This window comes from Oncorhynchus keta, chromosome 13 (assembly GCF_023373465.1).
Source record: "Oncorhynchus keta strain PuntledgeMale-10-30-2019 chromosome 13, Oket_V2, whole genome shotgun sequence".
Lineage (NCBI taxonomy): Eukaryota > Metazoa > Chordata > Actinopteri > Salmoniformes > Salmonidae > Oncorhynchus > Oncorhynchus keta.
Genome location: NC_068433.1, coordinates 31,191,214 through 31,218,538, shown reverse-complemented (window position 1 = coordinate 31,218,538; position 27,325 = coordinate 31,191,214). Strand labels below are relative to the sequence as shown.

The window sequence follows — 27,325 nt, the reverse complement described above, 5'->3', positions numbered from 1 at the left end:
GTGTGTGTGTGTGTGTGTGTGTGTGTGTGTGTGTGTGTGTGTGTGTGTGTGTGTGTGTGTGTGTGTGTGTGTGTGTGTGTGTACTATAGTGTGGCTCGCAGGCAAGAGGCTGTACAGGACAGGGTGGAAGGTTAACAGATTGTGACATTTTCAGTTGGGCAGAGAGATCCACCGAGAGAAAGAGAAAAACTGCGAGAGAGCTAGAGAGAGAGAGAGAGATCTAATTATATTCCAAACCAGTGTTCTAGAGTTCCATCTCGAACTGTAAACACACTTAATCACCTAATCATAAAGCCTTGGATGAGTTCAATGAGGTGTGTTAGTCTTGTCCTGGGGCAGCAGGGGTGATTTACACTAATCTAAACCATGTCTCAGCACTGAAGGGTCAGTCAGTATCCTTACTACTACAGACCAGATGTAGGCTACACTCTATCGGAAGCAGGGGAGTTGTTGTCGAGACACTTTGACAGAGAAATGAATGTGTATCGTCCTATCCAATGTCTATAAATTGGCCAGAGAGAGTATCATGTGATAGATTAACAGACTAGCTAGCGACTGAAATGGTATCCCAAAGGGGACCATTAATTTTGACTCTATGTTCATGTATCATCACTTCACCCCTCCATATAGCACGTCAGACAGTCTCTAGGAGTTATATTTCTATAGCTAGAGATATTTATCGCTATTAGCTATAAAAAATATATATTTCTATGTCTATGACTGTAACTAGTATCTCTATAATCCAGGCTGTATCACAACCGGCCGTGATTGGGAGTTCCATAGGGCGGCGCACAATTGGCCCAGCGTCATCCGGGTTTGGCCGGTGTAGGGAATTTGTTCATAACTGATTTTTTTTTTTTTAGAGGGTGGATCAGCTTAATAATGTGGAAAGAATGTTGCTTCCAATGTAATTGTCTGCATCATTTCCTATCCCCCATATTTTTGGGGTAAATATATATATCCATACACGCATGCATATATATACATACACATACCTATATAGACATACATACCTTTTGAAATAATATACCTTTATTATTATTCCCCGCAAACCCTACCGTCGATCCTCCAATTGAAGTAAACTAATAAACACTTCTGCTTCTACCTTCAATCCATACATCTTCTACACATTCTACAGACAGTCTACTTTACAATAGTTCTCTCTTGTTTGTTCTTAGTCCTTCCTCTATTTCTGATGTCCATCCAGTTTGATTTCTATTTGTAACTGTGCTATTTCACAGAAGTTCCGAACCTATATACATCCTACAGATCCCGTATGCTTTACGTTGTTTGTCTTGTTATTAGTCCCACCCTTCAGCTCCGTTCAACCCCTCCCATCTGTCTCTCAACATCATCCATTTCGGATTTCTACTTACCATATATTTTTCAACTGTGCTGTGATGCTTCACAAAAGAATTGAACCTTCCTATTCTCATAGCTTCTACAGATTGTAAATTAAAAATAAACATTTTTGCTAAAATAATTATTATATTATTGATTGATTGACTATGACTTTTCAAATCACCCAGTATTGCTATCTGTAGTGTTAGTTCTAGGCAAATGTTGCAATTCTTCATAACGGTTCATAACGGACTTGCCTAGTTAAATAAAGGTTACATTTTTTTATTTAAATTAAAAAGCACTGTTGAGAGCCACTGGTGGAGGCGGAGCCGGGGCCAGTCTATTGATTTGACTGTCCAAGCCCCCACCCAGTATGGTCATTATATAATTCAAACCCCATGATACAATGCCTCATTGAACACATCAAACGGCTGTCAGATATTTCACAAAGATATTGATGTTTTTTTTCTGCTGGCAAATGTCAACCAATGTCATTGCTTACATGAGATAATTGAAAATGCATTAAATATATATATTTAGCTGAAATAGCCTAATTCAGTGTGTTTATAACTGTTTAATAAACTAGTAATAACATTAGTACTAAAATGGTGAGTATTTGACGTGGTTGATGGAGTCCAATTGAATCAGGGTTATGTTCAACATAAAGAAAGTTTATCAATTGCAATGAAATTGCTGACATTCCAACTTAGTTCCATGTAGGCCTACTTCACAGTGAAAAACAGGTGCTTTGTTTAAAATGGCCGAAATCAAATCAGTACTCAAGGAGGAAGGAACAAAACAATATTGTGTGCATTCTTATCCAACGAAAATGTCACAGGTGAAGACCTGAGTTGTATCCTCTCCATCCTATGCTATCATGAGAAGGCTAAATGTAAACACGTCAAAATGCTCTTACTTAAAGCAGTTTACTGAGAGCCTTCACCAGGGACCACAACAACATGTATACCTAGATATACTGAGCCATAGGATCAGCCTAAACTAGATTAGCCCATCTGATTGTCCAAAACCCTGGCCATAAGCTGTCTACTGCTCAGAAAGAGTTCAACAACAGGGGACAGACAGCCCCATATAGTCCCTCATTGTCTTGTAGCCTAGTCAGTGAACGATCGATTCACCTATGTTTATCGACTACCTGATGTGATGCGTCTGAGCCTCAAATACTATTGTTATCATTGCTAAAAACCCAATTATACAAGACTTCGTGATGTTTACATGGTTGAGTAATACAACTGTATGACTTCGTTGGTATGGTAAGGGAATTGCAACGCCAGGGTTTGGGGTTCGATTCCCACGGGGGACCATTACGAAAATGAATCCAACAAAATACGACTGTTTAGTGCAAAGTAGCTCGCTAGCCCGGTTATGGAGAGTTAGTTGAATAATTTCTCGTGTGAACGTGATGTGTTTTCTAAAAAATAAATATCCCCAAAGTTATTATTAGCGACGTGAATTACCAGTCTGTCCATTGTGGATTCACATGGCTAGCAAGATCTGTGCTAAAGTTAAAATCAATATTTTCCAACCATAACTTATAAAGTATGCACCATTGTTATGCAGACATTTTACTCACCCGATAGGTCGTTAAGTGGAATTTTCTTGCCAATGTCTGGGCGAGGATTTTGCTCGATATTGCCAACCCTTTCTAATAATATTTACTTCTTAAACTAGCTAAAGGCCAGTATGCCGCTAACTCATCTCATGTCTAGCGAGTTCGGACCTAGCACTCGCACTTCCAATATCTACAAGGAACAACAGTGAATGTGGTCATAAAGTTCGCTAAACGTGTATCCTAACGTTATCATCTGAAAATCGAATAGATTTCAACCAGACAGCATATTTTCTTGCAGAGTGCACTGCTTCTGAAGTCCTCTCTCCTCAGCAGCCTACTTGCTCTAACAATCAACCCTTCCCCCACTCTCCTCCTCTTATCCCTCCCTCTCTCCCTCTACACCAGGCCAGTCTGTCAGTGCTGCCTACTTCCCCTCTCTCTACTTCAAAAGTAGCTGTAACCATAGAGTGTGTTTGAGTGAGAGTGCGTGTGCGTGTGCGTGTGAAGTCCCCAGTCATGCAAGCTCGAGTGCTGTAGCTTCATTTGTGAGATATTAAACCTTATGAAAGAGCTGGCCGAGGTCAACAAGCTACCTTTCTCTCCTATAAAATCAAACTTTAAAAATATTTATTTAGTAGGGGACTAAGTCAATGAAGTGATATCGTCTCTAAAGTAAAGGCTATCTGTTTTATTCAAACAATAATGGCAACTCTGGTGGTTGGCCAAAAATATTTAGGCTAAACCATTCAAAGCCTTGTAAAAACGTTTTTAAATGGATGTAGACTAGACTATAGAGACCCAATGCAGTCAGTCAGTCAAGAGAGGTTGAGCACAAGTCAGCATCCAAGCTCTTGTGTCATGGTCTATCGGTCCCTGTTCCTCTTCCTCCAACCCCCATCTGTTCGCCAAGCATTATATTCCCGCAGAAAACAAACGCTCCATTCATACATGCTCCTCACGCGCTGGCGCAGGAGAATGAAACCATGAGCCCTACATGAGAACAAACTTTCTGGGCCCCGAATGAATGAGCAACCTGGACTCAGGGGTAGACGTAACATAGTAAATGTAAACCCAAAACACTCTAATTATGAATGTTACGTTACATATGTTATGTATTCATTTGTGGATGTCGACCATCCATTTCAAATAATATATTATGAATTTGCAAAATGTATATGTTACAGGTTACAATTTGTTGTGGGTAACATTAGCTAGGTGGCTAATGTTAGCTAGGCTAGGGGGTAGGGGTTAAAGGAACCTGGTCTCAGAACATTTCATATTATTCTGTATGTAAATCCGAGACACTCCATTTAGTATGATATGTTACGGCCGTATCGGCACTTCTGATTTTTTGGGGGAAATGCATACCAGTTCCTCTATAAAATACAAAGTAGCCTATTGCTGGCCAAGATTCACACATCGAGGCAAAAAAAGTTGATCAAAGCGGAATGAAGGCAGGACCTTCATTGAATAGCAGTGGGGGTTTATTTCCTCATTCCGCTTTGTTCAAGTTTATTTGGCGCAATTCTGTGAATCTGTGAGTGACAGTAGGCTGTTCGAGATAGTACAAATTGGAAATGTGCCAGCCTTAATGGCATGATGTGCTTTTCCAAGTTGTCAAATGAGGGTTTGTAAATTTGTTTCAGAATTCTTGTTAATGTAATTCATCAAAGCACCCTTTTAAATATGATCAATCAATTTTAAAAAAAACATATCAGTGTCACGGTGGTCGTAAGAACTGGACCAAGGCGCAGTACGTAGAGTTCCACATCTTTATTATAAAGTGAAACTTAAGCAAAACAAAAAAAAAGTAAACGAAACGTGACTATGTGATGCACATGCACAAACACAAAATAATATCCCACAAACACAGGTGGGAAAAATAACTACTACAATATGATCTCCAATTAGAGGCAACGATTACCAGCTGCCTCTCATTGGGAACCAAACCAAAACACCAACATAGAAATTTTACTAGAACACCCCTCGTCACGCCCTGACCTACTGCACCATAGAGAAACAAGGGCTCTCTATGGTCAGGGCGTGACAATCAGCCATTATCGGAATGATCCTTCAGTGCATGTCTGTGGTGCTGCTTGTGTGCCAGTGAGAGTGGACCATTGCCCAAGGAGAGAGAGGGCAACATTTCAGCAGCAAGTATAAAATAATGACAGACTAACTAACTAGATCACCAATTCAAATAATAACTTGTAGCAGTTATTGCACTAGTTAACTATAGTTAACCAATCATTTATTTCGTTGTTGCCTTTCCACTGTAGAGTCTAAATAAATCTGCACTGTTGGAAAGCTGGAATTCCCCTCTATTAAACAGTGGCCATGTAATTGCGACAACATAAACAAATATTCTAAGAATAGCCTAATTGACAAATGACTTGCTGTGCATAGATCTCCCCTACAACATAAATATTTTAGCCTGATATTTACAGTGAATTTGGAAAGTATTCAGACCCCTTGACCTTTTCCATCTTATTTATCTACACACAATAGCCCATAATGAAAAAGCGAAAACAGGTTTTTATACATTTTTGCAAATGTATTAAATATAAAAAACAGAAATACCTTACTTACATAAGTATCAGACCCTTTGCAATGAGACTCAAAATTGAACTCAGGTGTATCCTGTTTCCATTGATCATCCTTGGTATGTTTCTAAAACTTGATTGGAGGCCACCAGTGGTAGATTCAATTGATTGGACATTATTTGGTGTCACGCCCTCATCTGTTTCACCTGTCCTTGTGATTGTCTCCACCCACTCCAGGTGTCGCTTATTTTCCCTGGTGTATTTAACCCTGTTTCCTGTCGCTCTGTGCCAGTTCGTCTTGTCTTCTTTTACTAATCCTCCCGGTTTTGACCATTGCCTGTTTTTCTGGACTCCATTCCTGCCTGCCTGACCATTCTGCCTGCCCTGACCTCGAGTCTGCCTGCCATTCTGTACCACTGGAACTCTGAACTGGTTTTGACCTTTTGTCTGTCCATGACCTTTCTCTTTACTGCACCTTTTGGATTGTTAATAAACATCTTGGACTCTAACCATCTGCCTCCTGTGTCTGCATCTGGGTCTCGCCTTGTGCCCTTATAATTTTGAAAGGCACACACCTTTCCTCTATATGAGGTCCCACAGTTGACAGTAGAGTTTGAAGGATTAATCGGCATGGCCGATTTACATTAGGGCCGATTTCAAGTTTTCATAACAATCAGTAATCTGCCTTTTTGGACCCCGATTATGGCCGATTACATTGCAATCCACGAGGAAACTGCGTGGCAGGCTGACCACCTGTTACGCGAATGCAGCGTCAAAAGGATCTTGTGGCTGCAATGAGCCAAGGTAAGTTGCTAGTTCGCATTAAACTTATCTTATAAAAAAACAATCAATCTTCACATAACCACTAGTTACCTACACATGGTTGATATTACTAGGTTAACTAGCTTGTCCTGTGTTGTATATAATCAATGCGGTGCCTGTTCATTTATCATCGAATCAGCCTGCTTCAACTTTGCCAAACGGGTGATTTAACAAAAGCGCAATCGTGAAAAGCACATTCGTTGCACAAATGTACCTAACCATAATCATCAATGCTTTTCTTAAAATCAATACACAGAAGTATATTTTTTGAAACATGCATATTTAGTTAGCAGCAGTATTAGTTAGAGAAATTGTGTCGCTTCTCTAGTGTTCAGTGCAAGCAGAGTAAGGGTATATGCAACAGTTTGGGCCACCTGGCTCGGTGCAAACTGTTTCTTCCGAACAAAGACCATAATTACTTTACCAGAATTGTGCATAATAATTACATAACATTGAAGGTTCTGCAATGTAACAGCAATATTTAGACTTAGACTTGGGGTTGCCACCCATTCGACAAAATACAGAATGGTTCTGACAGAATAAACGTATTGTTTTTTAAATGATAGTTTCCGGATTTGACCATATTAATGACAAAAGGCTCGTATTTCTGTGTTTATTATAATAAAGCCTATGATTTGATAGAGCAGTCTGACTGAGTGGTGGTAGGCAGCAGCAGGCTCGTAAGCATTCATTCAAACAGCACTTTACTGCGTTTGCGAGCAGCTCTTAGCAATGCAACTCCCGAGATTAGGCTGGCAATACTAAAGTGCCTATAAGAACATCCAATAGTCAAAGGTATATGAAATACAAATGGTATAGAGAGAAATTGTCAACGCGTCATAATTCCTATAATAACTACAACCTAAAACTTCTCAACTGGGAATATTGAAGAACTGGGAATATTGAATCACCAGCGTTCATATGTTCTCATGTTCTGAGCAAGGAACTTACATTTTAGATTTTTTTACATGGCACATATTGCACTTTTACTTTCTTCTCCAACACTGCATTTTTTAAACCAAATTGAACATGGTTCATCATTTATTTGAGACTAAATATATGTTATTTATGTATATTAAGTTAAAATAAAAGGGTTCACTGTTCATTCAGTATTGTTGTAATTGTCATTATTACAAATATATATAAAAATCGATATCGGCTTTTTTTGGTCCTCCAATAATCGGTATTGGCGTTGAAAAATCGTAATCGGTCGACCTCTAGCTAACAGTGCATGTTAGAGCAAAAACCAAGACATGAGGACAAAGGAATAATCCGTAGAGCTCCAAGACATGATTGTGTCGAGGCATAGATCTGGGGAAGGGTACCAAGACATTTCTGCAGCATTGAAGGTTCCCAAGAACACTGTGTCCTCCAGTGGCGTAAAGTCCAGTAGAAACAAGTAGAAATACTTTAAGTTGTTTTTTGGGTATCTCTACATTACAATTTATATTTTTGACAACTTTTACTTAAACTTAACTACGTTCCTAAAGAAAATAATGTACTTTTTACTCCCCACATGTTCCTTGACACCCAAAAGTACTTGTTACATTTTGATTGCTTAGCAGGACAGGAATATATTCAAATTCATACACTTATCAAGAGAATATGTGGTCATTCCTACTGTCTCTGATCTGGCGGAATCACAAAACACAAATGTATCTTTTGAAAATTATGTCTGAGTGTTAGAGTGTGATTTTATCTTTATGTCAAGCAACAAGGCACTGAGTTTGAAGGTAGGCCCTGAAATACATCCACAGCTACACCTCCAATTGACTCAAATTATGTCAATCAGCCTATCAGAAGCTTCTAAAGCCATGACATCATTTTCTGGAATTTTCCAAGCTGTTTAAAGGCACAGTCAACTTAGTATATGTAAACTTCTGACACACTGGAATGGTGATGCAGTGAATTAAAAGTGAAATAATCCGTCTGTAAATAATTGTTGGGAAAATGACTTGTCATGCACAAAGTAGATGTCCTAACTGACAAGAAATTTGTGGAGTGGTTGAAAAACGAGTTTTAATGCCTCCAACCTAAGTGTATGTAAACTTCTGACTTCAACTGTATACCTTTACTCAAGTATGACATTTGGATACTCTTTCCACCACTGGTGGACTCCATCATTATTAAATGGAAGAAGTTTGGAACCGCCAAGACTCTAGAGATGTCCGCTTGGCCAAACTGATTAATCGGGGGAGAAGGGTCTTGGTCAGGGAGGTGACCAAGAACCTGATGGTCACTCTAACAGAGCTCCAGAGTTCCTCTGTGGCGATGGGAGATCTTTCCAGAAGGACAGCGATCGCTACAGCACTCCACCGATCAGGCCTTTATGGTAGAGTGGCCATATGGAAGCCACTCTTCAGTAAAAGGAACATGACATCCCGCTTGGAGTTTGCCAAAAGTCACCTAAAGTACTCTCAGACCATGAGAAACAAGATTCTCTGGTCTGATGAAACCAAGATTGAACTCTTTGGCCTGAATGCCAAGTGTCACGTCTAGAGGAAACATGGTACCATCCCACACCATCATGCTGTTTTTCAGCAACAGGGACTGAGAGACTAGTCAGGATCGAGGGAAAGATGAATAGAACAAAGTACAGAGATCCTTGATGAAAACCTGCTCGGGACCTCAGACTGGGGCAAAGGTTCACCTTCCAACAGGACAATGACCTTAAGCACACAGTCAAGACAACGCAGGAGTGGCTTCGGGACAAGTTTTTGAATGTCCCTGAGTGGCTCAGCCAATCGAACATCTCAGAGACCTGAAAATACATAAATACATAAATACACAAATACATATTTGTAATTTATTTTGTACATAATGTTTCTGCCACTGTCTCTTATGACCGAAAAGAGCTTCTAGATATCAGGACAGCGATTAATCACCTCGCAAGGGAATAACTTTTTTCTTTAACAAGTCGGACGAGAAGGATTTACTTCAGACAGCCGACAAGGCCCAAATCCCTGTGATTCGCATGAGAAAGAAATGGAGATATCGGGGACGTAGGTCAGGGTGCCTTGTAAGGATCCGACGGCGAGTGGGTAATCTTCCATTACCATCAGTCATATTAGCCAATGTACAATCATTGGATAACAAAATAGAAGAACTACGATCACGAATATCCTACCAACGGGACATTAAACTGTAATATCTTATGTTTCACCGAGTCGTGGCTGAAAGAAAACACGAATAACATACAGCTGGCGGTTTTTACGCTGCATCTGCAAATAGAACAGCCACCTCCGGTAAGACAATGGGGGGGCGGTCTGTGTATATTTGTAAACAATAGCTGGTGCACAAAATCTAATAGTAAGGAAGTCCAAGGTTTTGCTTGCCTGAGGTAGCGTATCTCATGAAAAGCTGTAGAACACACTATTCACCTGGAGAGTTTTCATCTATATTCTTCATAGCTGTCTATTTATCACCACAAACCGATGCTGGCACTAAGTGAGCTGTATACGTACTCAATGAGCTGTACACAGTCATAAGCAAACAGGAAAACACTCATCCAGCGGCGGCGCTCCTAGTGGCTGGGGACTTTAATACAGGGAACCTTAAATCAATTTAACCTCATTTCTACCAGCATATTAAATGTGCAACCAGAGGGAAAAAACTCTAGACTAGCTTTACTCCACACATGGAGTCGCATACAAACTCTCCCTCGTCCTCCATTTGGCAAATCTGACCATAATTATATCCTCCTGATTCCTGCTTACAAGCTAAAACTAAAGTTGGAAGCACCAGTGACTCGGTCAATAAAGAAGTGGTCAGATGATGCAGATGCTAAGCTACAGGACTGTTTTGCTAGCACAGGCTGGAATATGTTCCGGGATTCTTCCGAGGAGTACACCACATCAGTCACAGGCTTCATCAATAAGTGTATAGATGATTTTGTCCCCACGGTGACTGTACGTACTTACCCCAAACAGAAGCCATGGATCGGCACCTTAGCTAAAGGGTGGAGCTGCTGCTTTCAAGGAGAGGGACTCTAACCCAGAAGCTAATAAGACATCCCACCATGCCTACAATGCCCTCCGACAAACCATCAAACAGACAAAGCATCAATACAATGTGATCAAGACAAAGGAGATGATTGTGGACCTCAATGTGATCAAGACAAAGGAGATGATTGTGGACTACAGGAAAAGGAGGATCGAGCACACCCCCATTCTCATCGATGGGGCTGTAGTGGAGCAGGTTGAGAGCTTCAAGTTCCTTGGTGTCCACATCACCGTCAAACTATCATAGTCCAAACACATCAAGACAGTTAGTGAATAGGACAAAGCTTGAGAGGATCTGCAGAGAAGAATGGGAGAAACTCCCCAAATACGGTGTGCCAAGCTTGTAGCGTCATACCCAAGAAGACTTGAGGCTAAAATTTCTGCCAAAGGTGCTTCAACAAGTAAAGCTGTCTAAATGTGATATTTCAGTATTTTTTGTCTAATAAATTTGCTTACATTTCTAAACCTGTTTTTGCCTTTTCATTATGGGGTATTATGTGTAGATTGATTAGGATAAAACAGTGGTGGAAAAATAACCAAATTGTCATACTTGAGTTAAAATATAGATACCTTAATGGAAAGTTACTCAAGTAAAAGTGAATGTCACCCAGTAAAATATTACTTGAGTAAAAGTCTAATAGTATTTGGTTTAAAAATATACTTCAGTATCAAAAGTAAATGTTATTGCTAAAATATACTTAAGTATAAAAAGTAAAAGTATAAATCATTTTAAATTCCTTATATTAAGCAAAGCAGATGACACCCTTTTCTTGTTTTTCAAATTTATGAATAGCCCAGAGCATCCAACACTCTTGAGTGCGTTCATTTTGTAATTTTCCTGTGCTGCTAAGTATTCAAAATGTAGTGAGTACTTTAATTACCTTGATCAAGGACACAACTGCAGGAAGTGGTAGGTCTACATGGGATCAGACACAGTAGCCTCCCAATATCAATAAAATGCTTACTTTTTCATGTAGGCTATAATAATAGCAATGAAAAATGTGTTAAAAGTCATGAAGAAGTCATGGAAAATGTGCGTTAACAGTGATTAAGCAACATATAGTACTCTCATGGACCGACTTCGACAAAGACGGCTCCTGCACTTCTTCCATCCCAAGTCAAGCACTGATGGTATGTAATTAATTTCTGGATGTCCTTCACAGGGTAGCAGGGTTTCCGGACATTTAACCGGCAACATTTTAATTTACTGGACATTTGCGAAATTTAACGGACCAATAAGCATTGGGTGCCTAACCTGATTAGTGCGTCCACCCACGCTGCTCGGAATTAAATAAATCACATTTAGAATATGGTAATTAATATTAACAGAACATGCAAGTCGTCTTGTTGGCTGAGCAAAAGTAAATGTGGACAGTTAATCTTACATGTTCAACGTGCACATCAGAATTCACTTTGAACATGAAAGATTAACTGTCTACATTTACTTTTGCTCAGCCAACAAGACGATTTGCATGTTCTGTTAATATTAATTAACATACAACAAGACGACTAATGAACAGCTAAAATCACTATCCTATGTCAATCTACTACAGGTCAGCTTGTCGAGCAAGAAATAGCATATTCCAAACAGACAGATCCCAAATTCATACAACCAATAGGCTACATACAAATTAAAACAACTCTAAAACCAATGAGACCGATGCAACAGATCCAAACGTTTTCCTTAAAATGTTGATCATCTATTATTTCTTCTCATTATAAACGCAGAAATACGCATGAATGTTCGTTCCATAATGCAATTAGCAGGAAAACGCAGTTGTCAAAAGGGCACTGCGTGTGGGAGCGGTTTTATATCTGTTAGAAATGTTGAAAGAGAGGAGATCTAATAGGCTACTTGAAGGCAAGGTAAGACACGCCACATAATATGTATACTGAATAAAAATATAAATGCAACATGTAAAGTGTTGGTCCCATGATGATTCATGAGCTTTAAATAAAAGATCCCAGAAATGTTCCATACGCACAAAAAGCGGATTTCTCTCAAATTTTGTGCACAAATTTGTTTACATCCCTGTTTGTGCGAATTTCTCCATTGGCAAGATAATCCATCCACCTGACAGGTGTGGCATATCAATAAGATGATTAAACAGCATGATCAATATACACGTGCACCTTGTGCTGGGGATAATAAAAGGCAACTCTAAAATGTGCAGTTTTGTCACACAACAAAATGCCACAGATATCTCAAGTTTTGAGGGAGCAACAAATTGGCATGCTGACTGCAGGAATGTCCACCAGAGCTGTTTCCAGATCATTTAATGTCCATTGCTCTACCATAAGCCTCCTCCAACATCGTTTTAGAGAATGTATCAGTAAGTCCAACCGGCCCCACAACCGCAGACCACGTGTAACCACGCCAGCACAGGACCTCCACATCTGGCTTCTTCACCTGCAGGATCGTCTGAGACCAGCTACCTGGACAGCTGATGAAACTGAAAAGTATTTATGTCTGTAATAAAGCCATTTTGTAGGGAAAAACTCATTTTGATTGGCTGGGCCCGGCATCCAGTCATGTGGAATCCATAGATTAGGGCCTAATGAATTTATTTAAATTGACTGATTTCCTTATATGAACTGTAACTCAGTAAAATTGTAGAAATTGTTGCATGTTGCATTAATATTTTTGTTCAGTATATTAAAACTTTCAGGTTTCAAACAATTAAGTATATGTTTTCAAAATGCATACTGCTCATTGCAAAGTGGTGTGTGATGAAGCCTGCCTTCTGTTGCCGTTAGATGCCATGGATATCTCATACTTCCAACCTCAGTCAGTGCATTCAAGACAACTGGGAAAATAACGAACTCCGACTGCGAACAATCTTTTGAACGGTCATCTCACTTGGAATTCCAACTCGGGAAGCTCAGACTTTCCGACCTGGAGATCCCTGACATCAGGATTTGACCTAGTATTTTTCAGGGTTCCCAGTTGTCTTGGTAGCATCACAAGATGCTGCAGGAGCTGCTATTGCACTGTCTGACAGATTTTTCCCTCAAAGGCTCTGTATCTGTATGCTGTACACATGTGATAAATAAGAATATACATAACAAATATACTGTATACATGCAGCAATTTAATTCTGATAAATTATGCAAATTGCCCTATAGACCAATAAGCATGACGAGTCAAAATTTATAATTTTAGTCAATAAGATTCTTGCTACGTAAGCTTAACTTTCTGAACATTCGAGACGTGTAGTCCACTTGTCACTCCAATCTCCTTTGCATTAGCGTAGCCTCTTCTGTAGCCTGTCAACTATGTGTCTGTCTATCCCTGTTCTCTCCTCTCTGCACAGACCATACAAACGCTCCACACCGCGTGGCCGCGGCCACCTAATCTGGTGGTCCCAGCGCGCACGACCCACGTGGAGTTCCAGGTCTCCGGTAGCCTCTGGAACTGCCGATCTGCAGCCAACAAGGCAGAGTTCATCTCAGCCTATGCCTCCCTCCAGTCCTTCGACTTCTTGGCACTGACGGAAACATGGATCACCACAGACAACACTGCTACTCCTACTGCTCTCTCTTCGTCCGCCCACGTGTTCTCGCACACCCCGAGAGATTCTGGTCAGCGGGGTGGTGGCACCGGGATCCTCATCTCTCCCAAGTGGTCATTCTCTCTTTCTCCCCTCACCCATCTGTCTATCGCCTCCTTTGAATTCCATGCTGTCACAGTTACCAGCCCTTTCAAGCTTAACATCCTTATCATTTATCGCCCTCCAGGTTCCCTCGGAGAGTTCATCAATGAGCTTGATACCTTGATAAGCTCCTTTCCTGAGGACGGCTCACCTCTCACAGTGCTGGGCGACTTTAACCTCCCCACGTCTACCTTTGACTCATTCCTCTCTGCCTCCTTCTTTCCACTCCTCTCCTCTTTTGACCTCACCCTCTCACCTTCCCCCTACTCACAAGGCAGGCAATACGCTCGACCTCATCTTTACTAGATGCTGTTCTTCCACTAACCTCATTGCAACTCCCCTCCAAGTCTCCGACCACTACCTTGTATCCTTTTCCCTCTCGCTCTCATCTAACACCTCCCACACTGCCCCTACTCGGATGGTATCGCGCCGTCCCAACCTTCGCTCTCTCTCCCCCGCTACTCTCTCCTCTTCCATCCTATCATCTCTTCCCTCTGCTCATACCTTCTCCAACCTATCTCCTGATTCTGCCTCCTCAACCCTCCTCTCCTCCCTTTCTGCATCCTTTGACTCTCTATGTCCCCTATCCTCCAGGCCGGCGCGGTCCTCCCCTCCCGCCCCATGGCTCGACGACTCATTGCGAGCTCACAGAACAGGGCTCCGGGCAGCTAAGCGGAAATGGAGGAAAACTCGCCTCCCTGCGGACCTGGCATCCTTTCACTCCCTCCAAAATGGCTTAAGGACACCAAAGTCAAGGTATTGGAGTGGCCATCACAAAGCCCTGACCTTAATCCTATAGAAAGTTTGTGGGCAGAACTGAAAAGGCGTGTGTGAGCAAGGAGGGCTATAAAACTGACTCTCCGTTACACCAGCTCTGTCAGGAGGAATGGGCCATAATACTTATTGTGGGAAGCTTTTGGAAGGCTACCCAAAACGTTTGGCCCAAGTTAAACCATTTAAAGGCAATGCTACCAAATACTAATTGAGTGTATGTAAACTTCTGACTCACTGGGAGTGTGATGAAAGAAGTAAAAGCTTAAATAAATAATTCTCTCTGCTATTATTCTGACATTTCACATTCTTAAAATAAAGTGGTGATCCTAACTGACCTAAGACAGAGAATTTTTACTAGGATTACATTTCAGAAATTGTGAAAAACTGAGTGTAAATGTAGTTGGCTAAGGTGTATGTAAACCTCCGACTTCAACTGTACCTCTCAGTCAAATCAAATCAAGTTTAATTTGTTACATGTGCCGAATACAACAGGTCTAGACTTTACCGTGAAATGCTTACTTGCTCACAAGCCCTTTCCCAAAAATGCTGAGTTAAACAGTAAAATATATTTCAAATGAATAGGGGTAAAAGTGACTAGGCAATCAGGATAGATAAGAGTAGCAGCAGCATATCTGAAGAGTGTTAAAGTGTGTCTATGTGTGAGTGTGTGTCATCAATATGTGTTTGCAATATGTGTTTTCTGTGTATCCATTAAAACAAAGTTATACTGTAGTTTAACTTGGGTCAATCGTTTCGTGTGTGTGTGTGTGTGTGTGTGTGTGTGTGTGTGTGTGTGTGTGTGTGTGTGTGTGTGTGTGTGTGTGTGTGTGTGTGTGTGTGTGTGTGTGTGTGTGTGTGTGTGTGTGTGTGTGTGTGTGTGTGTGTGTGTGTGTGTGTGTGTTGGATAGTGGAGGCTGGTGGGAGGAGCTATAGCCTCCACTGGTGTTAGAGTGTCAGTGTGGTATGTGTAGAATTTTTGGGTAGAGTCCAGTGAGTGTGCATAGAGCCAGTGCAAGAACTGTGCTTTCGGAAAGTATTCAGGCCCCTTGACATTTCCACGCTACAGCCTTCTCCTAAAATAATCAATTTACACACAATACTCCATAATGTCAAAGCTAAAACAGGTTTTTAGAAGTGTTTTCAAATGTATATATAAAAAAAACTTTAATATCACATTTACGTAAGTATTCCGACCATTTACTCAGGACTTTGTTGAAGCACTTTTGGCACCGTTTACAGCCTCGAGTCTTCTTGGGTATGACGCTACAAGCATGGCACACCTGTATTTAGTGAGTTTCTCCCATTCTTCTCTGCAGATCCTCTCAAGCTCTGCCAGATTGGATGGGGAGTGGCGCAGCACAGCTATTTTCAGGTCTCTCCAGAGATGTTCGGTCGGGTTCAACTCTGGGCTCTGGCTGGTCCACTCAAGGACATTCAGAGTCTTGTCCCGAAGCCACTCCTGTGTTGTCTTGGCTGTGTGCTAAGAGTCATTGTCCTGTTGGAAGGTGAACTTTCGCCCCAGTCTGAGGTCCTGAGCACTCTGGAGCACATTTTCATCATGGATATCTCTGTACTTTACTCCGTTCATCTTTGCCTCGATCCTGACTAGTCTCCCAGTTCCTGTCGCTGAAAAACATCCTCACAGCATGATTCTGCACCGTAGGGATGGTGCCAGGTTTCCTCCAGATGTGACGCTTGGCATTCAGGCCAAGGAGTTAAATCTTGGTTTCATCAGACCAGAGACTTCTCCCCTTCCTCCCCCATTAACGTGCCACCCTTATCCTGTGACCTACACAGAGTAGCTGGACCAGTCAGTTGGTCAAAATGGTTTGAGGTTTACTTGTGGTTCAGGCTACTTTATGGAAAATCCATGTTTCATGGATGGATTTTCTTGGTTTTAAGATTAAACACATTTTGGTACTAATTATGTTTGAATTGTTACAAAAATGTCTTACACTGTTAGAGCCTACTGTTATAAAATGATGTGACCCACAGTTGCATGGTCACGTGGTGATTTATTATTATCATCTTATTAATAATGCCTTCACGAGTGTGTGTGTGTGTGTGTGCCAGCAATCATGCCTGTAGCCTACATGTGTACATGTTTGTGTCTAGGCTACATGTCTGAAAGTTGAAAATGGACCTCAAAATATGTATCACATTACTGAGTGAGGCATGGGCCTCCCTAGCCTGGCTAGACAGCAACATTTCCCATGTGTTGCTCATTCAAATGTCACATACCTATCTTCACCCCACGCACCTCCCACTGGACACAGACGTCAATTCAACGTCTATTCCACGTTGTTTCAACGTAATTTCATTGAAATGATGTTGAAACAATGTTGATTCAACCAGTGTGTGCCCAGTGGTCTCCCTCCTCCCTCTACATCTGTATCTGATTCCACTGCTCTTTCTCTCGTACAGTCTCTTTCTCTTTCTCTCTCTCTCTCTCTCTCTCTCTCTCTCTCTCTCTCTCTCTCTCTCTCTCTCTCTCTCTCTCTCTCTCTCTCTCTCTCTCTCTCTCTCTCTCTCTCTCTCTCTCTCTCTCACCCTCACCTTAATACATTCTCTCTCTTTCAAACACGTACAAACTTCCCCTGCTCTCTCTATACTCTCTCTCCTTACACACTTTTTATATACAGTCTATCTCTCGCTATCTCTCTCTCTCTCCACAGACCCCCCTCCCGTCTCTCTATACCCTCTATTCTTACACATAGTCTTTTTCTCTCACTCTGGTCTCTCTCTATCTTTGGTCTCTGGTCTCTCTCTGTCTGTTTTTTCAAGAATGGTGGAGCCTATGGAAAAAAGCATTGAGTCTGCTGTACACTCTGTTCTTATAGATATCGTTGTATCCCTTGAATTCCATATGTTCAACCACTCAGACAGTGTTTCAGGCTCTCACTCTGTCTCTATCTCTCTCGCTCTCAATTCAATTCAAAGGGCTTTATTGGCATGGGAAAGAAATGTTTACATTGCCAAAGCAAGTAAAATGGATAAACAAAAGTGAAACAAACAATAAAAAGTGACCAGTAAATATTACTCTCTCTATCTGTGGGGTGAAAAGAGTAATATATAGGCCTAATGAGTCACATAAGCCTGCTCTTAATTGGGGGAAATGTAAACCAGGAGTTTAGCAGAACATTTTGTGAATTTTGATGTGTGGAAATGTCATTGAAGGGAACGCAGACAAGCCAGAAGTACCCGGAAAAGGCCATTAGTAACGCAACAGTGCGACCTAGTGGTTAATACATTTAGTCTTCCTCGGACATCATGTTTAATTTGACATTCACTCCATGCTCCATGCAACTCTTTCTACTATGGATAGATCTATGCATTACAGCATATCTACTTGGAAATGTATCTCTCTGTTTGGAGTGGTTTACGCGGCAATAATCACTGTTTATTTACAGATTTAGATATAACCTTTTTACCTCACTAAAGTTCCGTCAAAAATTTTACCTGACAGCGGTGGGATTCGAACCCACGCCCCCGAAGAGACTGGAGCCTTAATCCAGCGCCTTAGACCGCTCGGCCACGCTATCTTACGTCGACAAAAAGCACGAGAACGAATGGTATCCTACATAACAACATTATTATATTTATCTTCACGTGCACTAGAAATATAATTATATTTTTATGATTTGATATTCATACAAAATAAATGATATTGTCAATTCAGTTTCATTATTTTATTAAATTCTGAAACCATAAACTCCAAATGTTAACCAACTTCACACTTTATTTTGCCTGCTTGAATATGAGACAGGTATAAAAAGATTCACATTTAGGCTACAGTTGTAATACATTTTTTATTTAATTTCGAGACCATACAACACTTCAACTGTCAGCAAGGTTAACACTTTATTGAGCTGCTTCAATATGAAACAGCCTAGCAACTTCTTGTAATATACAAGAAGGATGAGTTGTTGAGTTTTAATTTCCAAATTTAGCTAGACCTGAATCAATTAATCAATGCCAAATCAGTTGTATCAGTTAATTAATCAATCAATTAAAGATGAGTGACAAAATATTCTACAAAAACATTGTGATTCACTTCTAAAACACAAAATATGAACTATTTGAAAAGAGAAGTTTACAACATAGGAAGACAAAAAAAACAAGAAAACTGTACAAACTTGATGTAGCTATAATGCTTACTCTTCCCCAATCTCAAACAAATATGTGTGTCTAAAATGTATAAATGACCAAACATTTAAAAGTGAAAATTAGACCCTATCATGTTGCCGTGTGGCTATAGAACTGCTGGCATTGTTTTACTATAGCAGAGCACCAGAGCCATGTTCCTAGGGGGCTGGCCCAGTTGCACCACAAAACATTGGTTTTAACTTTACATAAGTGAAACTGCAGATACACCTGGATCTGCATTTTCTGAATCCTCAACTAGATCCAGGAAAAACAGAATTGAGCGATCCCATGAGATGGGATTCATAAAACATAAAAGGGCCCTGAGTTTTTCCTTGCCACAGCGTTTATGACCTGACTGGGAAAACTCCAGGCCCTAGTCGGCCTACTGCCTGGGCATTTTCCTTGTCAGGTCACGGGGTCAGGAAAAAAATCAGGGTACCTATAACTTGATGGAAGGTGTGTGTGTGTTTGTCTGTTCCCTGAGGTCTTCACCAAGGCCTCCACATGGAGGGGTCTCCCCTGGGGGGTGAGAAAGGGGACAGGGGGTCGGGGTGAAACACCCCAGGCTGGGGCAGATTGGGGGAGCAAGGAGGGGAGGAGGAGACGGACTTCTGCTGATCCCTCCCATCTCTACCAGAATGTACCTGGCTGCAAAGGGCGTGGAGTGGTGCGCTTCCTATTGGTGGGGGTGATGGCTGCAAGGGGGGCGTGGCATGATGCATCTGTAAACAGCAAGGCTGGAGTGACTGTGCTCCACCTCCAGATGACAGAGAAAGTGGAGACTGGGGAGGGGAGACAGGCCCAGATCCAGACATGGGACTACCACCATTACTACTACCACCACCAACGCAACCACTATTACTATTACTCATACCAATAGCCCTAGTCGGAGTCCCATTGATACCATTGCCACCAGTGTTCCCAGCCCCAGTCTCAGAGCTGATGTGGGGCAAAGACTTGAGCAGGTGGTTGAGGAGCCGGGCCCCCAGTGGCTTGTCCATGCCTGGGCAGCTCTTGAGCAGGTTGTGGACCTCATGCATACATTGAATGTATCCACTGCTGTAGCGCTGCCGGGACTCAAACCCTATACTGGGACCAGAAGGGGAACCTAGAGAGAGATACGAACACAAGGGGGAAGTGGTGAGGGTTGAACACCAACTCACAGGTTTAGTAGGCCTACAATGTATATTAGTATAATATATATATATATATATATATATATATATATATATATATATATATATAATATAGTAGGGTATGCAGTATATGGATGGTATTATGGACTAATGAATATGCAGTGAGCTTTGTGAGCAAGTTTATATCGGTCAATAGAATATATTACTTTATATAACTTGAAATAAAACAAATCAGCTGATATCAACTCGTGAAATGTGTGATCAGGGTAGCGAAGGAGTTTCTATCCCATTCCCTGGCTTGTTTTTAATCCCAATTATTGTTGTCAATCATTTGACTGATTTGACCCAATAGGAGCTCATTGATATGTAGAGTGAACGACCCCTATTGGGCGACATTATTCAGTGATTGACAACGCATGATTGATAATCCTGCACATCATGGGAGGTTCCAAGGCTTCCATCACTGTAAGAATTTTAAACAGGGTATGTATGTTCTGTTTCGAATTTAGAACAATGTTTTAAGAACGAAAACAGCCAAGTGGACTACTGTCCCCCGAAGTGACGGTGTGTGTGTGTGTGTGTGTGTGTGTGTGTGTGTGTGTGCGTGCGTGCGTGTGTGTGTAAGGCACTTACCTGAACCGTGACCTTTCTGCAGACCCTCCATATGTTGCACAGTAACCTCCAGTACATCAGCCTTCTCCAGTTTAGATTGCTGTGTAAAAGAGGAGTGATTCAGAAGGAGATGGGAGGAAGAATGTAATTTGCAATTGTACTTTCAAAATATTCTCATCGTGTGTGTGTGTACTCACATCCAGGTTGTATGCATCCACCATGATTCCTTTCAGTTGTTCCAGACTGCAGTTGATGCGCTCCCGTCTCTTTTTCTCAATTAGAGGCTTCCGCAACTATCAATCAAATCAACAGGGCAATTAATGTATCTGTCTACATATTAACCCAATTGACGCCTTGGCGATTGTTTGAACCTTTACAGTGACCATTTACGATATTTCAAAGTAAAGGCATAAAGAAATAGAAATCCACCCATGTTTATCAATGTTGATCTAAACTAATCAATCAGTTTTGCTGTGGTTTGAAAGGATTTGAATGGATGCAATCAGAAATTGTTGTTACATTTCAGTGGTTTCAATGTAATATTTGGGGAAATGTGATTTTGATACTCAGATCAAGTCTGCAATAGACACTTTGGAATAAGAACACCCTAGCCAAGCCCTCTTTGGCCACCCACCCCTCACCTGCGGATGCAATGTCTGCAAACTCAACCAACTCTCTGCACATTGCATCAATGCATGCATCTTATTATCTGTGGTAATACAGTATGCATGCCTTTATTTTCATGATGCATGAATGAATGCAATTAAGGGTTTTAACTGCAAAATGGTTTTACGAAGCACAATTCCTGCACAACCCTTTACTTGATGTATTACCCAGTTCCTTAAATGATTGCAGCAAACTTACCTTTCGTTCTTCTTTAGCGCTAAAATTCCTCTCGCGCCCATTTCCCCGGTGTCCCACGTTGAAGGCCGTCATCCTCGAGCTGCAAGGCGCACGCACCAAACCACCCGACGAACTGAGAGCTCCACAGTCCGTGTCCTTGTGGGCCCCTCTCTTCTGCAGCTATAGTCCCCCACAAAACTCAGTTTACACTGTTTTAGTATTTTGTGAACGAATAGTTCAACAGAGAGGGAGAAAGGAGCACTGGAGAAGGGGTACATACATGTATATATGCATTTTACGCACCACAGCCTCGCGCCCCCAACACCTCCACCCACCAACATTACCATGACAATGTGTGGGTGCTCTCTCTCCCGAACTTTCCCACAGCCATGCGGTGGGCACGTTTCATGGCACAGGGTCCGATTCTCCCCGCTGTTGTCAAGCGGGAGAATAGGGAGGGTGGGGGAGGGGCGCGTTCGGGTGAAGGGGGTGGGGACGCGTAAGGGTTTCGACACGTAGAGCACGGATGGAAAAGGGAGTTCTGAAAGGTGATGCGCAAATAATTTCATCGCTACGTAGAATGTTATGATCGATGATATCGTCTCGGAATTAGGAAGCGATTTTGCGAATGATAACACATCATTACCCTCCATAAAGTGTCACTATAATTTGCTACTTAGTTCATCTATGCCTGTAATCCATGTATTGATAAGAACACGGCAATCCTCTGTTAAGAAAATGTGTTGATTTAGACATAAACAACATGTAATCGAAGAAACTGCACAAATAACTTTATATAGCCTTCAGACATTTCAGCACCCAAACACAAAAGAAAGTCTGACGGGATGAAAAAAATTCTCACAACAATAGCAGCTAAAGAGATCTCCCCACAACACTTCTTTTCAATATCGCCATAGGAGAATCCTCAACCTATTATCCCTGTCCCTTCTCCCTGCCACCTTTCCTTTCCCTGCCCCCTTTCCTGAGCTTCTTTACCAACCCCTCCCCTCTTATTGTGTGTGTGTGTGTGTGTCCCCCCCGGACACACTCCAGTGGTTAAGGTCTCCCTCTTTCTTTTCTACCCTATAGTCCGGCCGTAATGACCCCCAATTAACAGAAGAATGGTCTGTGTGCTAAAGCCTTAATGGCTATCTTATTAAGTCCTTCAATCCGAACCCCCCTTCAGGTCACTCTTGCACCAGATCAATGTTTTCGGGTGTGCGGGAGGGAATGGTGTTAAGTTATTAAGGCCTATAGACTATAGCCTGGTCTGCGACAGTCACGGACTTGTCATCTCTACAAATCGACTATAAAGCATATTTACAAGGCTTACCTATAGGCCTACTTCCAAGTATACATCAGCCTAAGGTAGTTTGTTTGATAACCTACGAGGCTTAGAGGTTGCTGTAATAGTTATGGCCTAAATAAACAGTTGTGGGAGTCAATCCCACTGTGTTCGGGGTATCCCCCTTGGGGTGGTTGTTTGGTTGTTTGCACTTTGCAGACTGCGGTAGTGACTTTGTGACCTTTTCTCATCTACAGAGAGATGCGACTGGAGCAACACAGTTCAATAGAGGTCAGATACTTCACACAGATACCTATCTATTGAGGTGCTAATACGAACACACATGCAGGCGCACACACAAGCGTGATTTGCACACGTACGCACACACACACACACACACACACACACACACACACACACACACACACACACACACACACACACACACGCAACTTCTTTCAGACTGCACGCAGAGACAAATGGTATCGACAAGTTCATCTGACTCTGCGGGGTTTGTCCCTTTCACCACTCTCCTGTATTCTCACACACACACACACACACACGCGCGCACGCACGCACGCACGCACGCACGCACGCACGCACGCACGCACGCACACACACACACACACACACACACACACACACACACACACACACACACACACACACACACACACACACACACACACACTGTCACACAGACCAAGGAGCAGTTTGTCATCAACATACTGGAGAGGCCTGCAGGCAGACCAGAACACATAGTTATAAAAGGGAAATAATGTAATGTTAATGTAAATAAACACGCACGCACACACAGACACACACACACAACCCACTCAACACACTAAAACATAGCCAAAATAATCAAACAAGGTGTATCTCAGGGGTGTTGGGTATGGCAGGACCAAGAATGTTAAGTATGTAAAAAAATACGTTGACTAAAGTGATTCCAATCTCGATTAAAATGCAATGTGGAGCACCGTTTGGAGACCATCTGCCAGCCTGTAGCCTTTCCTCTCACTTTTAGAAAGCAATTAATCCATTTTAATCCCACTTCATAACACAACAAAATTTGGAAAAAGTCAATGGGTGTGAATACTCTGAAGTGAATACTCTGAAGGCACTGTATATACACTCCATGGCCATAGGTATGTAGATGCTGCTCGTCGAACATCTCATTCCACAATCATGGGCATTAATATGGAGTTGCCCCCCCCCCCATTGCTGCCATAACAGCCTCCACTCTTCTGGGAAGGCTTTCCACTAGATGTTGGAACATTGCTGCGGGGACTGGCTTCCATTCAGCTGCAAGAGCATTAGTGAGGTCGGGCACTGATGTTGGGCGATTTGGCCTGGCACGCAGTTGTTCCAATTCATCCCAAAGGTGTTCGATGGGGTTGAGGTCAGGGCTCTGTGCGGGCCAGTCAAGTTCTTCCACACCGATCTCAACAAACCATTTCTGTATAGACTTGACTTTGTGCACAGGGGCATTGTCATGCTGAAAGAGGAAAGGGCCTTCCCCAAACTGTTGCCACAAAGTAAGACGCACAGAGTCATCTACAATTTTATTTTACTCTGTAGCGTAAAATATTTCCCTTCACTGGAACTAAGGGGCCTAGACCGAACCATGAAAAAAAGCCCCAGACCCTTATTTCTCCTCCAACTTTACAGTTGGCACTATGGGCAAGTAGCGTTCTCTTGGCATCCACCAAACCTAGATTAGTCCGTCGGACTGCCAGATCATGATTCATCACTCCAGAGAACGCGTTTCAACTGCTCCAGAGTCCAATGGTGGCGAGTTTTACACAACTCCAGCCGACGCTTGGCATTGCGCATGGTGGTCTCCGGCTTGTGTGTGGCTGTTTGGCCATGGAAACCAGTTCTTGCGCTGACGTTGCTTCCATAGGCAGTTTGGAACTCAGTAGTGAGTGTTGCAAGCGAGGACAGACCATCTCTACGAGCTAAACGCTTCAGCACTCGGCGGCCCCATTCTGTGAACTTGTGTGGCCTACCACTTCGCGGCTGAGCCGTTGTTGTCCCTAGACTTTTCCACTTCACAATACCAACACGTACAGTCGACTGGGGCAGCTTTAGCAGGGCAGAATTGTTTAAACTGACTTGTTGGAAAGGTGACATCCTATGACAGTGCCACGTTGAAAGTCACTGAGCTCTTCAGTATGGGCCATTCTACTGCCAATGTTCGTCTATGGATACTGCATGATGGTGTGCTTAATTTAATCACCTGTCAGCAACGGGTGTGACTGAATTAGCCAAATCCACTAATTTGAAGGAGTGTCCACATAATTTTGGCCATGGAGTGTATTTTGTTTCTTTTAAAAGGTAACCATTGAAACAGCCTGATTTTTGGGGTGCATGACGCCCCTGGATACAATGCTTCAATATTCTCAGAATGTTTCCCTTCCCTGGCGAATAATGTAGACGGACAAATGAAATAATTCCGCACACATTATAAGGAACATCTCTGAATGCAGCAGCGCAATCAGATAAAAATTGACTACCCGAAATACATAGGTTTGACAAGGTGAAGTGTAGATTAAAAAGGCACGTGTATATTTTCCTTTTGTTGGCAAAAACTGGATGAATCAACGTTGTTTCCACGTCGTTATTATTTTCTTTAACCTATGTGATGATGTTGAATCAACGTGGAACATTGATCGGATTTGAAATAAGTCATCAATGTAAGGGAATTTAGTATTTTTTGATTTTTTTGACCTAAATCCAATGACAGGGTGACATTTTTCATTGAATTCACATTAGTTGACAACTTAACCATATGTAAATCAATACTAGATGTTGATTAATAAACGATTGTCTATTTCACCAATATTTTCTTATTTTTTTGCAAAAAAAAGGGAGTGTGTAGTTCCAGTAGTTAACTACACCGCTACGTGGCAAAGACATAATTAACTACTGAAAAGACTGCCAAGATTTAAGTTGAGCTCAATTACCACCAAGCTACAGCAAAATGTAGTTAAATTGCTAGTTGAACTACATGTTATTCACTACTCCACAACACTGGTACTGATGTTTTATTCTCATAAATGCCATGGTGCAACAATGGCACCTGAGAGGAAGATGTGAGTTGGGGACATGCAACGCTTCCTTATGTAGCAGTAAAATAATGCAGGCTACTCAAAATCATTCAAGCTTCAGTTACTGTGTAGATATATTGCTGCATTGCCTTTGCATATGGTCAGTGTTAAGTTCTCTTCAGGCGGGGGATGTGAGAAAAAAAGAACACTTCAAAACTTGATCTAGATTTACAAAACAAACATTCTAAATACATTTCATGACGTTACAATATTTTGCCAATTCAAAATAACCGTATATAAAAGAGCTTACTCATTGTATCATCGTTCAAGGTCATTAACATATATTATACAACGGGTGGGTCTAATTCTGATTGCTGATTGGTTAAAACTGCATTCCAGCCAGTGTCTATTCCACAAGTTACCACTGGCTAAATCAATGGCGTTAAAATGGCTATTTACTCTGTTCCATCTGACTGCGCAATCCACTGTCTCATCAGCCCAGCCAGGCACTTTATTAACTCGATATCCACTATAAAACGCATCTAGACATTATCGCATATTTCTTTTAGACTAACATTTCATTTTCAACAGTGGAGATTTGTATAAACCTTGCTGTCTTTCTCTCAAACATTTGCAACATTGTTTTAATATTGAATTCCGATCTCCAGCTGTCCCATAGCAATGACCGTATCGGGAGTCGGGACGAGACAGACAGACAGGCAGCATTTCTCAGCCAGTCGAAATCCTGAATCAGCTGGCATCATTTATATGGATATATACAAAGAAATAAATTGAAAAAAGGTAAAACGCAATGAAGTGCAGCTAGTTTCCAGTTTTTCCAGCCTCAGTTTGAGGTGATTGTGTTAACTGTGTTGTTGGCTGGCTCCTCTGAACAACAGTGTCCTGACGAGTGAGCACATATTCTATGCCAGGCGAAATTGCGCCTCATTAGCTCATTGTTATGGATGTATCCAAATAAATGTCATTAGAAAACAGCTTGAACAAATGAAAATGCAACTACTTTGCTGTTATTCTGACTGCACTTTTTGACGTGACTGACTGACAGCCGTAGTGGGCCAGCTAGCAAGCAAGGGATACGAGTGTTGCCAGTTAGTATGGCAATGGAACATTTAGAACAAACAACTTGGCTGTGTCCATAGATACAGAACAAAAAGAATAAACGACTGGGTCGCGTCTCTGGCAACCGAACCGATAGAACGAACGACCAGCCGGCTTGGGTAGCAACCCTAGATTTGTGTCGGGACTATATCTTGTGGAAGGATGAAATAGTATGAATAAATGAATCCAAATAACTTTTTAAATTAAAATATGTAAATTATTATTTGAATATGTTGGTAACCCGCTGTATAAAAGTGATAATGCCCTCGAAGCCGGTGTTTGGAGGATATATTGGCACTGTTTGTTCAGTGGCTACATCTCACGCCATCTCCGCCAGTTCATTTGTCACTGTTTGTGTTGTTTGTGTTGAACCATAAACTGGTTCTCCATATTACCTTGGGTCTACTCTTCATCTAACTGACGAAAC

At 41.7% G+C, this 27,325-nt stretch overlaps 1 protein-coding gene, 1 long non-coding RNA gene and 1 other non-coding gene across 4 annotated transcripts in view; all 3 read right to left on the bottom strand.

Annotated features, from left to right (window-relative positions):
- LOC118392189 (uncharacterized) overlaps nt 1–3,267 on the bottom strand; it is a 31,699-nt gene extending 28,432 nt beyond the window's left edge. For both annotated transcript variants that reach the window (XR_008062834.1, XR_004827319.2), the window contains exon 1: nt 2,933–3,267. This is a non-coding gene — a long non-coding RNA (uncharacterized LOC118392189). The remainder of the gene's footprint in view (nt 1–2,932) is intronic.
- Nucleotides 3,268–18,164: 14,897 nt separating this feature from the next.
- Nucleotides 18,165–18,246, bottom strand: trnal-aag (transfer RNA leucine (anticodon AAG)). The gene has a single exon. It is a non-coding gene; the product is annotated as a tRNA-Leu (tRNA).
- Nucleotides 18,247–18,423: 177 nt separating this feature from the next.
- Nucleotides 18,424–22,372, bottom strand: LOC118392654 (transcription cofactor HES-6-like). The gene is made up of 4 exons (XM_035784698.2): nt 21,463–22,372; nt 20,796–20,891; nt 20,620–20,698; nt 18,424–19,958 (listed from the first exon to the last, which is right to left on the bottom strand). Exons 1-4 carry the CDS (start codon nt 21,532–21,534, stop codon nt 19,339–19,341), a joined length of 867 nt encoding a protein of 288 aa, XP_035640591.1. The 5' UTR covers nt 21,535–22,372; the 3' UTR covers nt 18,424–19,338.
- Nucleotides 22,373–27,325: the final 4,953 nt, after the last annotated feature.

Excerpts from the sequence above, each read along its gene's own strand:
- LOC118392654 (XM_035784698.2), bottom strand. The coding sequence starts at position 21,534 with ATGACGGCCTTCAACGTGGGACACCGGGGAAATGGGCGCGAGAGGAAT. Across the intron at positions 20,699-20,795 it reads TGGATGCATACAACCTGGAT|CAATCTAAACTGGAGAAGGC; the intron begins GTGAGTACACAC and ends TCTTTTACACAG. Across the intron at positions 19,959-20,619 it reads GCAGAAAGGTCACGGTTCAG|GTTCCCCTTCTGGTCCCAGT; the intron begins GTAAGTGCCTTA and ends ATCTCTCTCTAG.